Source organism: Geotrypetes seraphini, chromosome 4, assembly GCF_902459505.1.
Source record: "Geotrypetes seraphini chromosome 4, aGeoSer1.1, whole genome shotgun sequence".
In the NCBI taxonomy this organism is placed as follows: Eukaryota; Metazoa; Chordata; class Amphibia; order Gymnophiona; family Dermophiidae; genus Geotrypetes; species Geotrypetes seraphini.
In genome coordinates this window covers 132,046,976-132,060,488 of record NC_047087.1, presented here as the reverse complement: position 1 = coordinate 132,060,488, position 13,513 = coordinate 132,046,976, and the positions used below count along the sequence as shown (strand labels likewise).

The 13,513-nt window shown below is 46.4% G+C and overlaps 1 protein-coding gene across 1 annotated transcript in view; it reads left to right on the top strand.

The window, feature by feature from the left end:
- Nucleotides 1–12,573, top strand: part of C2CD2 (C2 calcium dependent domain containing 2) — a 103,640-nt gene extending 91,067 nt beyond the window's left edge. Inside the window, exons 13-14 of the mRNA XM_033941444.1 lie at nucleotides 7,192–7,495; nucleotides 11,027–12,573. Coding sequence (XP_033797335.1) covers nucleotides 7,192–7,495; nucleotides 11,027–11,244 — 522 coding nt within the window. The 3' untranslated portion in view covers nucleotides 11,245–12,573. The remainder of the gene's footprint in view (nucleotides 1–7,191; nucleotides 7,496–11,026) is intronic.
- The last annotated feature ends 940 nt before the right edge of the window (nucleotides 12,574–13,513 follow it).

Genomic DNA, 13,513 nt, shown 5'->3' with positions numbered 1-13,513 from the left:
GTGTGTTGTGTGAGTGTGTGTCCCTCACATAGGTGCAGGATATACACTCACACAATATATGCACAAACAACTACTGGCAGCTCCAGACTAGAGAGTTGTGCAGGGACAGAAATCAAACCCATCCCCATCGGTCCCTGCTAGAAATCAAATCTGTCCCCGCCCATCCCCACAAGTAATCTCTTCCATCCCTGCCCATCTCCATAAACTTCAGAAGTACTTATTTCATTTAATTATGCTACTGAATTAAAGGCTCTGGTAGAGACCCATTTACAAAAAAAGACACTTTATTAAAAATACATACTTTGTAAATGAGTCTCTGCCAGAGCCTCTAATATAAATATAAATTATAAATACTCCAGCTGATGAGGACCTCAAGCTATGTCTGCTGAGGAATTCCTCTAAAGGTGGCAGGGGGGGTCCCTTTTGCCAAGCTTGGTGGGCAGCAACAGTGTCCCTGAGTCACAGATGCTGGCACCTCAGTGGTTCAGGAATGCTGCCAGCAATGGAGGGAAGTTCACCCATCCCAATACCCCCTATGTTGCCCATACTAATACTCATATGAAGACAAGAGATGTGGCACGGTCATCCCTTGATTTTCCCCATGGTCCTTCAGAAAGATTTGCCACAGATACAAATAACATTGACGTTCAGGAGTCTGCCGCTTCCCCTTCTCTAGTGCAATTTCAAACTTGGCCGTCTTATGGTTCCAAACAGTGGAGGGGAAAGCCACATCCTCCAGCCAAGCTTCTTTGGTTGGGTGACGGGAAAGCTAGACTAGGGAGAGTCTCTGGACATAGTGTACTTGGATTTCAGTAAAGCTTTTGACAGTGTCCCACACCGTAGACTATTAAACAAGATAAAATCGATGGGGTTAGGTGAGAAACTAACTGCATGGGTCAATGATTGGCTGAGTAGAAGACTTCAGAGGGTGATGGTCAACGGCACCCTCTCTGAGACATTGAAGGTGACTAGCGGAGTGCCGCAGGGCTCAGTCCTGGGACCATCCCTTTTCAACATATTCATAAGGGACTTGACCCGAGGGCTTCAGGGTAAAGTAGCACTGTTCGCCGACGCCGCCAAACTATGTAATATAGTAAGTGAAAGCAATCTCAAGGATAGTATGACGTAGGATCTGATCACGTTGGAAAACTGGTCCTCGTCATGGCATCTGGGCTTCAACGCTAAGAAATGTAAGGTCATGCATCTCGGTAGCGGCAATCCATGCAGAACTTACACCTTGAATGGAGAAACACTAGCTAGGACTTCAGAAGAACGGGACTTGGGAGTAATCATCAGTGCAGACATGAAGGCTGCCAAACAAGTAGAGAAGGCCTCATCCAAGGCAAGGCAAATGATGGGATGTATCAATAGAAGCTTCGTCAGCCGCAAACCTGAAGTCATAATGCCACTTTACAGAACCATGGTGAGATCTCACCTGGAATACTGTGTGCAATTCTGGAGGCCACATTACCGTAAAGATGTGCTTCGAGCTGAGTCGGTCCAGCGGATGGCCACTAGGATGGTCTCTGGACTCAAGGGTCTCTCATACGAAGAAAGACTGGGCAAATTACAGCTCTACACTCTAGAGGAGCGCAGGGAAAGGGGAGACATGATTGAGACATTTAAGTATATCACAGGTCGTGTTGAGGTGGAAAACGACATATTCTTTCCCAAGGGACCCTCGGTCACAAGGAGTCACCCGCTCAAACTCAGAGGAGGGAAATTTAATGGTGACACCAGGAAGTATTTCTTCACAAAAAGGGTGGTAGATCACTGGAACAAACTTCCGGTGCAGGTGGTCGAGGCCACCAGCGTGCTCGACTTTAAGACTAAATGGGACATCCACGTAGGATCCCTATGAGGGTCGAGTTAAGGAACTAGGTCATTAGCACTCAAACTTAATGGGGTGGGTCAGTAGAGTGGGCAGACTTGATGGGCTGTAGCCCTTTTCTGTCGTCATCTTTCTATGTTTCTATGTTTCTAATATTTCAGAATAACCTTTTTTTTTACTAATAGCAAAGCTATTGTGACAAATCTATGGGTGAGTGGGGATACGTTGCTATCCAGCAAGAGACGCTGGTCCCCCAATAATGAAAGTCAGGTAATTCCAAGGAACAGACACTTTCAACAGCCCCTCCAAGATAGGAAGAACCGTTGCCCAGAGACAGTTTAGGGCATTCCAGAAAGGTTTGAAGAAAGGTACCTTCATGGGCTTTGCAGCAGAGACAAGGGTCATCCCAGAGGCCTATAATAGATCCCCTCGCTCAAGTCAAATACACCCTACGAAGGAGCTTAAAGTGAGTTTCCTGCAGATCAGAAGCCTTGAAAAAACTCACTCCAACCTGAAAGAGCTCCTAATATTGCACAACATTTGACTGCTGTCCCAGCTCCCTTTCCCAGTGTGCTGCTGCTTGGGCTATGTCAGCTGTATCCAAAGTGTCCTTAACCACTTTATACCGCAATGATAAGTTTGTTCATGGAATTCTGTAGCATGGGGAAATACCTGTCCAATTTCGTGCCCTCTGCCCGGGGACCCCAATGAGCTTTGAGCTAAGTATAATAATGCCGAGCTTGCAGATAAATCCCATTTGGTCAAAATAGGAGACATGCCCCCTCCCCTAACTCCTAATAAGTGAAAAAGACTACTGCACCCCCTAGCTTGCCCATAGAGAAAAAGGGGAAATGCCCATCCCTGGTGTAAAGTCCGGGTTACCCACATAACCTAGCAATGACAAGGCCCAAGCGGACTTCCATTGTCTCTTGCACCACCACTTCCAGGCAGCTCTGAATGGTTGCAAAAAGAGGAGGCGAGACTGACAATCCGGATGAGACCCCACTCTGGTGTGAAGAAGATTGATAAAGCTATATGGGCGGCACCAGGCTCTTATTAAAGATAACTAGTCTTTAAGCCTGTTACATTAACGGGTGCTAGAATATATGTTTGTCTGTCTTTCTTTATTTCTGTCTCTCTCTGTCGCTGTCTTTCTTTCTTTCTGTCTCTCTCCCTGCTCCTGTCTCTTTCTTCTTTTCTTCCCTGTGGTCTCTCTGTCTGTGTTTGTTTTGGTGTTTGTCTCTTTGCCTGCTGTATGTGTGTTTGTTTTTTTTCTGTGTGTTTTAGGCAGTTTGGGCAGCAGCAGCAGCATTCGCAATTAATTGCTGTTGCCGGCTTCAGGTCTTCCTCTCTGGCGGGTCCTGTCTTCATGAAAACAGGAAGTAGGCAGGACCCGCCAGAGAGGAAGGCCTGAAGCCGGCAACAGCAGCGAATTTTAAATGGTGCTGCTGCCCGAAGAAGCCAGGCCTTAACAACAAAGCTCCCTCCAGCGTTGGCAGCCACAAGAGCGCGAGAGCTACCCGGAACCGCCATCCAGGATCTTCCCTCACATACACCTATCACCGGCCGGCAGGGAGCTGACGATGAGCGTCCGGACCTCAGAACGGCCCCCGGATCCCACCCGGCAGCTCTGACCTGGCCGATGTCGCTCCTGCCTGGCAGCTCCCGGGTGCAAAGCTGCTGGGCGCCCTAAGGCAGCTCCTGAATGTGGCGCTGCCCTCCTGGCACGGTCGGTCGACACTGAGCCGCTGGTGGCAGAGAACCGAGCTGTCCGCGGACAGACTGTGCGAGGCGGGCGGCTACACGGATCACCGGGGACTGCTGGAGCTGCTCTGCGAGCTGCCGGAGGGGGTGGCGGCGGCGGGTGGGCAGTGGCGCTGATGCTGGTATCGGAGCTTCGTGCAGGTCTGCACCTTGCAGGGAGGCTTGTCTGGCGCGCATGCGCATTCCTACCAGCCACATCCCGACAGATCAGATCTCAAGGAACACGCGACGAGAGTGTGCATGCGCGCTTAGCATTTTATTATTATAGATGGGAAAAATTTCTGCTCCCCCAAGAAAAATTCATGTACACCCCGTAACAAGGACGCTACATTGTAAAACTGGAGGACCAAAGAGAAGCTTAGCATAGGCAATATGGGCAGTCTTATTACACCACAAAAAGCGCAGCACCAAAGCCTTGAACTCAAGCTTATCTCTCCGCTTAATTCAAATGGGCAGAACTTGTAGTGGGTATAATATTTTAGGTAGTAACATCATTTGAGGTAAGGCTACCCTGCCCATTAACGACAGGAAAAGATCCAGCCATTTCATACACATGTCCTTCATTGGGTAATGACTCTCAAGAACATTTGGAAGCCAAGGGGTGAAGGTAAATACCCAAATACTTGAGGGTGTGAGTCAGAGGCTTGATAGGCATGTCTGCATGCCATGGTTCCCACCCCTTGCCCCGTAAAGTTAAGACATCTGATTTACTGCAGTTTACTCAAAGACCTGAGAATGTACCAAAAGCTGTACCCATCTCAAGAACTTGGGCAACTGCATGGGCGCTTGATTCACATAGAGGAGCATATCATCAGCAAATAAGCTCAATCCCAGTTCCTGAGATGCCACCCAGATACCTTCTAAGTCGGGGGTCTTATCAGAGATGTTCCGCCAGGGGCTTTACTGCCAAGACAAACAACAATGGCGAGAGGGGATACCCCTGGCGCATTCCCCTCTGTAGAGCAAACGGAGAAGTCAGTTTACCATTAATGATAAGTTGGGCCCGCAGTTTGAAGCACAGAGCTTTTACTCACTCCACGAAGTGACCCCAAACCTATTCAGGGTCCAAAAGAGATGAGGCCAGAGCACACTATCAAAGGCTTTCTCTATGTCCAGGCTGGCCAAGACCGCCCCAGTATCCTTTCCTTTAGATTCCCATATCGCCTGCATAGCCTTACATAAATTCAGAGCAGAGATGCATAGTGTTTGGGAACAAAACCTACTTGGTCCTCCTCATCTATCAATTGGGGCAGAAAATTGTTCAGCCGCTTAGCCAATAGGGCCACTAAGAGTTTAACATTCTTATTTAAAAGAGAAATGGATCTGTATGACCCCCGGCTGCTCACATCTTTGCCTGGTTTAGGAAGCAGAATAATATGAGCAATATTTGACCTGCCCGGATTGTGCCCCCCCCCCCTCCATATTCTGTAAAGGTTTCAAAATCATGTCACTGAGGATTTTATAAAATTCAGGACCCAGAGATTTAGTGAGGATCAAATGCCAAATGACTAACTGGATCTCCTCAAGCATTATGGGCCGGATTCTGTATAGGATGCTTTAACCAGCCTTAATTGCATGGAAAGCTTTTGAGCATCAGGGCTTTAATAACTGATGCTCTGTATTATTCACTCAAATGTTAGAAACACTAATAGTTAGTGCCAAGGTTTTACAGCTACAGGTTAGCTTTTACAATTAATACATGTTTACTAAGAGACATTAAAGTTTTACAGCTAGCGAGTCTCTCTGGTTACATTTTTACAGATACTTGGCCTGTATCAGCATGAGCTGAGTATTCCCAAATGAAATTAACTAAATAAGATTGCCCAGTTAACTTTAAGGTTGTTTATCTGCTCAAAATTAAATGGCTAACTTTGGGTGTCAAGGGCACAAAGTGAAATCACAGCTATTTTTATTTGGGTAGATTTGGTGCGTGTCATAACATGTCCACACAGAATTTAGCCAGTCATTTATAAAAGGGAGGGGGGTTAATCATGAAGATTTGTCCATTTTGAAGCTTGAGCTCTTGCCCTGTTTCCAGAAACTAAGGAGCTCATTTTCAAAAGAGAAAAACATCCAAAAAGTGGCATAAAGAGGCAGATGAATCCAGCCCACCTGGCTATTTTATGTGGCCCGCGGGCCAATGTCCCCGGTGTTATCCTGTGGCCGGCTCCCTCCTCCTCAAAGCCACAGTGTGCATGAAGCCGCATGTAGTGGTTCCTCGTGCATCCTGCGCCTTATCCAGAAGCATTCCCTCTGATGTTGTGACATCAGAGAAGGCTTCGGGTTCAGGTGCAGGACGCATGAGGAGCCGCTGCACGCGGCTTCGTTTACACTGCGGCTGCGAGGAGGAGGGTGCAGGCCACAGGATAATTATGTTTTGTTAATAAGATTATATTGTGTGTGTGTGTGTGTGTGTGTGAATATATATGAAAAATGAATGGAAAAATGGTGTTATAATTAGTAATATTATGGGAGCGGGGTCTGAGGCAGAGATTGGGTGGAGTCTGGCCCACAACTTAGCCTGTGTTTTGGATTTTGGCCCCTTAATGTGATTGAGTTTGACACTCCTGGTCTGGATGGTTTTCTATGCAGAGGCGTGGTGTGAGTAGGACTAGGGCAAGCTTATGACTTGCATGTTTTTCATACTGTCTGCAGTTTTTCCCTGTTAATTGGACGTTTTTCTGCCATAATCAAACATTTAAGAATACATCCAGGGCACAATTTGGACATATGGGGCTAGACCTGTTTTAATAACGAATAAGCACCAAAATGTGCCCAAACTGACCAGATGACCACTGGAGGAACCAGTGGTTACTGACCCCCTCCTATCCCCCAAAGATGTGAATGAAACAGTACATATCTGCTTGTATGACAGCTTCAGATGGTATCGCCAGTCCTATTAGAGCAGCAAGTAAGTCTCTGGAGTAGCCTGGTGGTCATTGCAGTGGACTCCAGAGAAGGGGATCCAGGCCCATATCCCACTCTAACTACTACACTTGTGGTGGAAAGTGCGAGCTCACCAAAACCTAGCCAAATCCCACTGTACTTACATAAGGCATAAGGGCTAATGGGGTGGTATACAGTTGGGCCCAGTAGGATTTGGGTGAGTTTTGGAGGGTTCACCATACACTATCGGGGGTTATGGAGTGATGTTTACCTGGGCCTTTTTATATGAAGTTCACTGTAGTGCCCCCTAGGGTACTCCACTGCTCTGCCTAGATGTCTGTGTGGCCAGTCTATTAAAAATGTTGGCTCTTCCTACATCCTAATGGTTTGTGCGTTTTTCTTTTGGATATTTTTTCAAATATGATCAAAAAAGAGAAATGTACTAAGGGCGAACACATCTTTTGGGGAAAAAAAGATAAGACATTTTGCTGTTTTGAAAATGGCCATTTTCTCTACCTGATTTTTGGACACACTTCTGAAAATATTTAAATTCGGATTTAGACGTCGTATCAAAAATAGCTTTCCACATCCATAGGGATCTGTAAATAAATATTGCTTGTGCCCCATGAACCTCCATGAACATGAAATGACAGCCGTTGCCACTGTCTTCTTGAAGGCCTTGCTGACATGTCCATTTGTGTTCACCTCAGACAGTGCTCTCTCACCAAGACGAGGCTTCTTTGATGATAAATTATGCAGCAGCAATGGACAGCACAACTTCAAATGAGCTATGGTGTGCTGACAGGGATTCTGCAGTAAATGCCTCAACAGAAGTAAGGCTTCCATTAGCAACTTCCCATACATTGCCTGTCCTCACATCAGATGAGGGGCTGGTGGCTGACCAGCACTGCCTCTTTAAAGATTGGGACCACAGTCAGCAGGACCAAACCCATGATGAGATGTGTGGAAGCAACCAAAGCGTCTCTGAAATAGGAACCATGAAGAAATCTAAAGGTATCATAATTACTTGTATATCCCTTCATTAATTCAGAATCTTCCCTCCCTCTCTTTATCCTTCAATGTCTCATCTCACCTTCCTGCCTTGTGGCAGAATAGTCCTTCACATGTTGCATGTAATGGTCACACCTGTGAGAAAAATTGGTTCTCCTTTTTGTGGTGGGGGAGGGGCAGGTGGGATGAGTTGCATTGCCTGCAGCAGTATTAGAAAAGGTTCAAAGAAGAGCAACCAAAATAATAAAGGAGATAGAACTCCTCTCAGAGGAGGAAAGGCTGAAGAAGTTAGGGTGTAGAATGGGTAAAAATCAGGATTTTACTCTTTCAAAAAATTGCAAAGACTAGGGGGTACTTGATGAAGTTACATAGACATACCTTTAAAACAAACAGGGGAAAATGTTTTTTCAGTCCATAAATAGTTAAGGCAGCGGCATAGTAAGGTGGGTTGGGGGGGCAGACTGCCCCGGGCAATGTCTTTGAGGGGGTGCTGGTGCCTCTCTTCCTCTCTGCCCCCTCCAGCGCACTTCTTGAAATGTTCGTTGGAGCAAGCAGTATCTTCCACCTGCTGCTCATGCTAGCCTTGGCTCTCTTCTGACGTTATTTCCTGGTTGCGGGACCAGGGCATGATTTCAGAAGGGAACTGAGGCTGGCCCGAGCAGCAAGTGGAAGATGCTACTCATGCCTGTGAACATCAAGAGGTACGCAGGGGCGGGGAGAGGCTCAAGTGGTGAGAGCAGGGAAGAACAGGGGGTACATTGCATGGCAATGCCAAACGCCACTGCCCCGGGTGCCAATCTCCCTAGCTGCACCACTGGCCAGAGGATGTGGTAACAGTGGTTAGTGTAACTGGGGTTAAAAAGATTTCGATAAGTTTCTGGAGGAAAAGTCCATAGTCTGCTATTGAGACAGACATGGGGGAAAACCACTGCTTGCACGGGGATCGGTAGCCTGGAATGTTGCTACTATTTGGGTTTCTGCCAGGTACTTATGACCTGGATTACCACTGTTGGAAACAGGATACTGGGCTAGACAGACCTTCACTGACTGCTCAGTGACATCTTCCCTATTTGTACTCTGGAATTCGCTGATTGCACAGCTCTCTTCACTGTGAACTGCCTAGAAGTCGCAAAATTATGGCGGTATAGAAAAAATAAAGTTATTATTATTATTATTATTATTGCTCTGATCCAGTATGGCTATTCTTATTTTCTAAGTGTGCTAGAACTGGGGCTTGTGGAAAACTGTTGATTTTAATGGTTGTGGTGGTGAGATTGGAGAGGGTGAGGTTTCATCCCTAACAGCTGGGACACAGGCAAGTGGCATAGTAGAAGACCAGTGTAGTTCATCTAGTTTGCCCAGGAAGGTGGCTAGAGTTGTACTATGCAGATAAGTAGCACACACATTCCCTTTGAGCAGATATTCTGAACCTGCATATACAAACATTTAGGAATCCAAGGGTGGGAGCAAAGATTGATATTATTAGTGAAATCGGGGGAAATGGAGACATTGCAAAAACATTTATTTTTTTGCTTAATATTAAAATTAGCATTTCTGAAATTAAAATGCAAATAACTTTAGCTGATGTAATCTGCTCAGAGTTATTCCTACCTCTGGATCTTATGTTGCTTTTGCATCCTTTACTCTCTCTTACCTCTTGCTGCCTCTCTGGTTTTGTGTCTTATCCTTCTCCTTTTGTAACCTTAAGAGGATTGCTTTGCTGTCCTGAATAAATTGCCTGCACAGTAAGTAATCATTTTATTTTCTTTTTCCTTTATATCATGTAAAACTGCCTCCTTATTTGGAGCATAAAAGTTACTTCTTCAGATAACTACTTACACTTAACAACAACCTTAGCATAGAGTTCTTTTTGACAGTTTATAACTTTTTGGTCTGTCCCAAGAAGATGTCGCTTGTTAATACACTCCGTTTATTCAAATTTCCTGTGTTCTGTCTTATCCATCGCTGATTTAAAACCTTACTGTGAGTGTATTGTGTGTTTTCTTTTTTTGCCATCATTTAAGTTTTCTGCCATTATATATTTTATATGTTTAGTTCATATATTTGGTTCCTCCTGCTTGATTGCTGTCTTACCCTGTCATTACTCTCTCCCCAGGCCAACTTGGTTTGAAGACCGCTGCTGCAAAGTGGTAGCTCTGGCAACTCCAACCCCTGATTACATCATCGGTAGCCTCTCTTTAAATTAAGCACTACCTGCAGCGCATGCTGCAGAGAGGCGGTTAAAGGAGCGCATTTAAGGGGCAGGTTCTGCTCCTTATTGCGCTCCTAATGCTACTCCATTATTTACTCAACCTCTTTCTGTGGTCCATCCTTTCCCTCCTGCTCAATCTCTTTCAGCATGAACAGCCAAATTCCAGTTTTATGGCAACACCAGCCCCTACCTTGGTCCTCCCTCTCCTCAAACATATCACGACCCAGATGTTTACTACCTATTCCCCTCATCTCTCCTTCCTCCTCTCCTCTCCAACCTTCTACCTCCTCGTCCAAGATCAAACTCAGACTCCTAAACATTCGCTCCATTAAAAGTAAGCACCATCTACTACACAATCTTATCCTGCAACATGAACTCCTTTCTTTAGTTGCCTAAAGAACACTATCTCTCCTGTGAGGATTGAGTGGTAGGGCATTAATTCCTCCTTCCTCCATATTGTATATGTTCTCAATCCCAGCCAAGAAGGCAGTGGCATAATAAGGGGGTATGGACCGCCCCAGGTGCCAAGTCGGTGGGAGCACTGGCACCTCTCTGTCCCATCAAGCCACCCCTCCCCCACCCCGTATTAACTTTGCTAGTACGAACCAGCCTGGTTCTCCTCTGAATCACTTGTGGGTCACAGGGCCAGAAAGTGACATCAGAGGGAATCTAACACTGACGCGAGGCGCATGCTTGCAGAAACCACTCGCACTAGCAAAAATTAAGAGGTACAGGGGAGGGAGAACGCAAGTGTGGAATGGGGTGGGAAGGAGTGGGGGGCAGGGCAAGGAAGTGTCACCGCCCCGGGTGCCTCCTACCCTTACTATGCTACTACAAAAAGGGTATGTTATATCCTTTGCTTATAACTCAAAACCTGAGCTTGGATATGGATCTACTTTCACTTTCATACCTAATGTCACCGGTCAACTTGTTTCTTAACTCCCATCCTTCAGTACTTGCTGACCTTTTTCTCAACCTGATCACTCTGGATTCTCCCTTTCATTTCTTCTGTCATTCTGTAGCATTCTCAGAGAGTCTGTTAGCAGAGAGAAACTAAACTTTCTTTTTTCTATATTTGAAATGAGGGTGTGGGATAGATCTCTGCAATGATTGGTTGCTTCTAGGTAATTGCGCTAGTGCACTAGAAGGAGTGTTGTGGTATATTTATGAGTAATGTAAGTGTCCCCTCTTCCCCCATAAGCCTTGCCTTTGCCTTGAGATCATTTCTAATCAGTCTCTAAGCTCTCTTGCACAATAAAATAGGGCCCAGTGCTTTGACCACTGTGTGGTCCCTGCCTAACAGCATTTTTCTCCCTTGGCAGGTGGATTTCTGAGGAAAGGTGCAAAGCTCTTCTTCCGCCGGAGGCACCAACAGAAGGAACCTGGCATGAGCCAGTCCCACAATGACCTCATCTTCCTGCAGCAGCAACCAGGAGCTGAGGAACAGCGGCAAAAGGGAGCCACACTAAAACGCTTCATCAACAAGAAGCTGCTTCCTAGGGGTGGGCTGTCCAGCGCCATGGCAGAACAGAATGTGTAGACAGCGCTGCCACAGTGGTTCCTTCCGCTTACGTATCAGCTGTGCAAAACGGCACTGAGTGGCATATTTGCACATAGCAAAACTCATTCCCTAACCATAGGCAGTTGTCCTTAAATGAGCTTTAAATAAGCATGCTTATCTCATTGAGAGAATCCCTGTACGGGTCTGTACCAAAGCAAAGGAGTGCTACCGCCTCCAAATATAGAACTTGACAGCTGTGATTATACTACACAGTCATGGCACCAGGGCTGGCTCAAGGGACTGTGGAGCCCTGAGCCAACATTTAAATTGTCCCCACCATCCCCACAATCTGGTATCTCTCTCCTCTCCCCCCCTCACCTGTAATCTAGTATCTTCCTCTCTCTTTCATCTCCTCATCCTACTGACCCAGGTGAGGCACTGGCTTAGGGCACTGATGATACAGGGTGCCAAAATCCCAGTCCACCATCTATCCCTTTAGAAGTCTGAAGGTTGACTGGACTAGGATTTTGGTGTCCTTTTTACTGGCACCCTGGGCCAGGGCCTTACATGCTCCATAGGCTGAGCTGGCCCTGCATGTCATCACTCTCCAATGATTCTCTCACCCTAGCTGCCTGAGAGAGCTCCAATTCCCTTTCTCCAAGCATCGTGTTAGCCAATCCATTTTACATCTAACTGACACACATCCCCTTTGCAGACTCTTATTTTGCACACAGCAGCACCTAGAGCTGGAAAATTTATTTTATTGGTCCATTCTGTGCACGAAATGAGACTTCCTTCAAAACTTTCCTGCAAGGTATATAACAGATGAAATGGTTCTACTGGTGAAGTGAAGTAAATCAAAACTGACCTGCTGTGTAAGCCTGATTTGGGGGGGGGGGGGGGGACATTAAGTAAATCCTGATTTTTCTGACACGTCTTCTAAGAGTCAGGACTACAAGTCCTGCAATACAGTGGGACATAAGTTGTGAAACAAGGATTGATCAAAATTCCCTTGCTAGAAAGTGGATCTTTGGTGACTTTTGGAGCTAGAGAATGACACGGTGGCTCTTAACCCACCCGCCGAAATGGGGACAGAAAAAAAAGTGGTAGCCACGGGTACAGGGACATGGCCATTCATCACTCCATGGCAGTGACTGGCCCTATCTCTGCAGTGAAGTGAGGGAGCATGCTTGATCCAGCAGCCTTCTCACTTCTTCCTCCCGATCGCTGCCGTCTGAACATCTCCTTCCCTCACCTTTGTGGCAATTATCATTTTTCTTCTCTTGCAGCGGCATGAGCCTTTCAACAAGTCATGCGCGGCTGCTTGAATTTTCTCCTCTGAAACAAGTTCCTGGTTTCGGTTGCATCAGAGGAGAAGATTCAAGCAGCCTTGTGCGACTTATTGAAAGGCTCGTGCTGCTAGGAGAGAAGAAAAATGAAAATCACCTTGAAGGTGAGGGGAAGGGAAGGAGGGAGGTGTCTGGACGGTGGTGATAGGGAGGGGGCTGTTGGACCCCGAAGGACGCTAAAGGGAAGTGGAGAGAGAGGGGGAGGGGAGAGAGAAATAGATGCTGCATGGAAATATATAGGAGAGAGAGAGGGGAACACGCTGGAAGAGAGGGGGAGGGGAGGGAAGAGCAGATGCTGCATGTTAGTGGGTAGGAGAGAGAAGGGAACACACTGGAAGGAAGTGAAGAGAGGGGAAGGGGAGGAAGGAGCAGATTGCATAGAAAAGGGTAGGGGAGAGAGGAATATGCTGCATGGAAATGGGTAGGAGAGAGAGGGGAGAAGACGCTGCATATTAGTGGGTAGGAGAGAGAGGGGAGAAGACTGAAGGAGATAGGTGCTAGGTCAATAGGGGTGGGAGGGGGGTGGTGGAGGAAGAGATGGAAGGGAGAGGCACAGTAACAGAGCAGATGCCATATGGAAGAGGCAGAGAGAAGGCAGACAGTGGATGGAAGGAATAGAATGACGAGAAGATGAGGAAGGCAGAAACCAGACAAAAGGTAGAAAAAAATTTTGATTTCTTTTTTTGCTTTAGGATAAAGTAGTATATTAGTTGTGTGGATAAACATTTATAAACAAAGCCCTGCCAGCTGAATTTATAAATGACAATTGTACAGAATATTGTTTCTTTTTATACTTTAATAAAATAAGTTCAGTATGAAATTATTCGAGGCTTGTGCAGATGGGATCAGATGGCTTGCGGGGATGGGGACCAAATTCGCAGGGATGAGCTCACGGGGACAGGGACAAATTTTTCCCCGTGTCATTCTCTAGTCGGAGCCTTCAATTTGTCTTCAGTTGC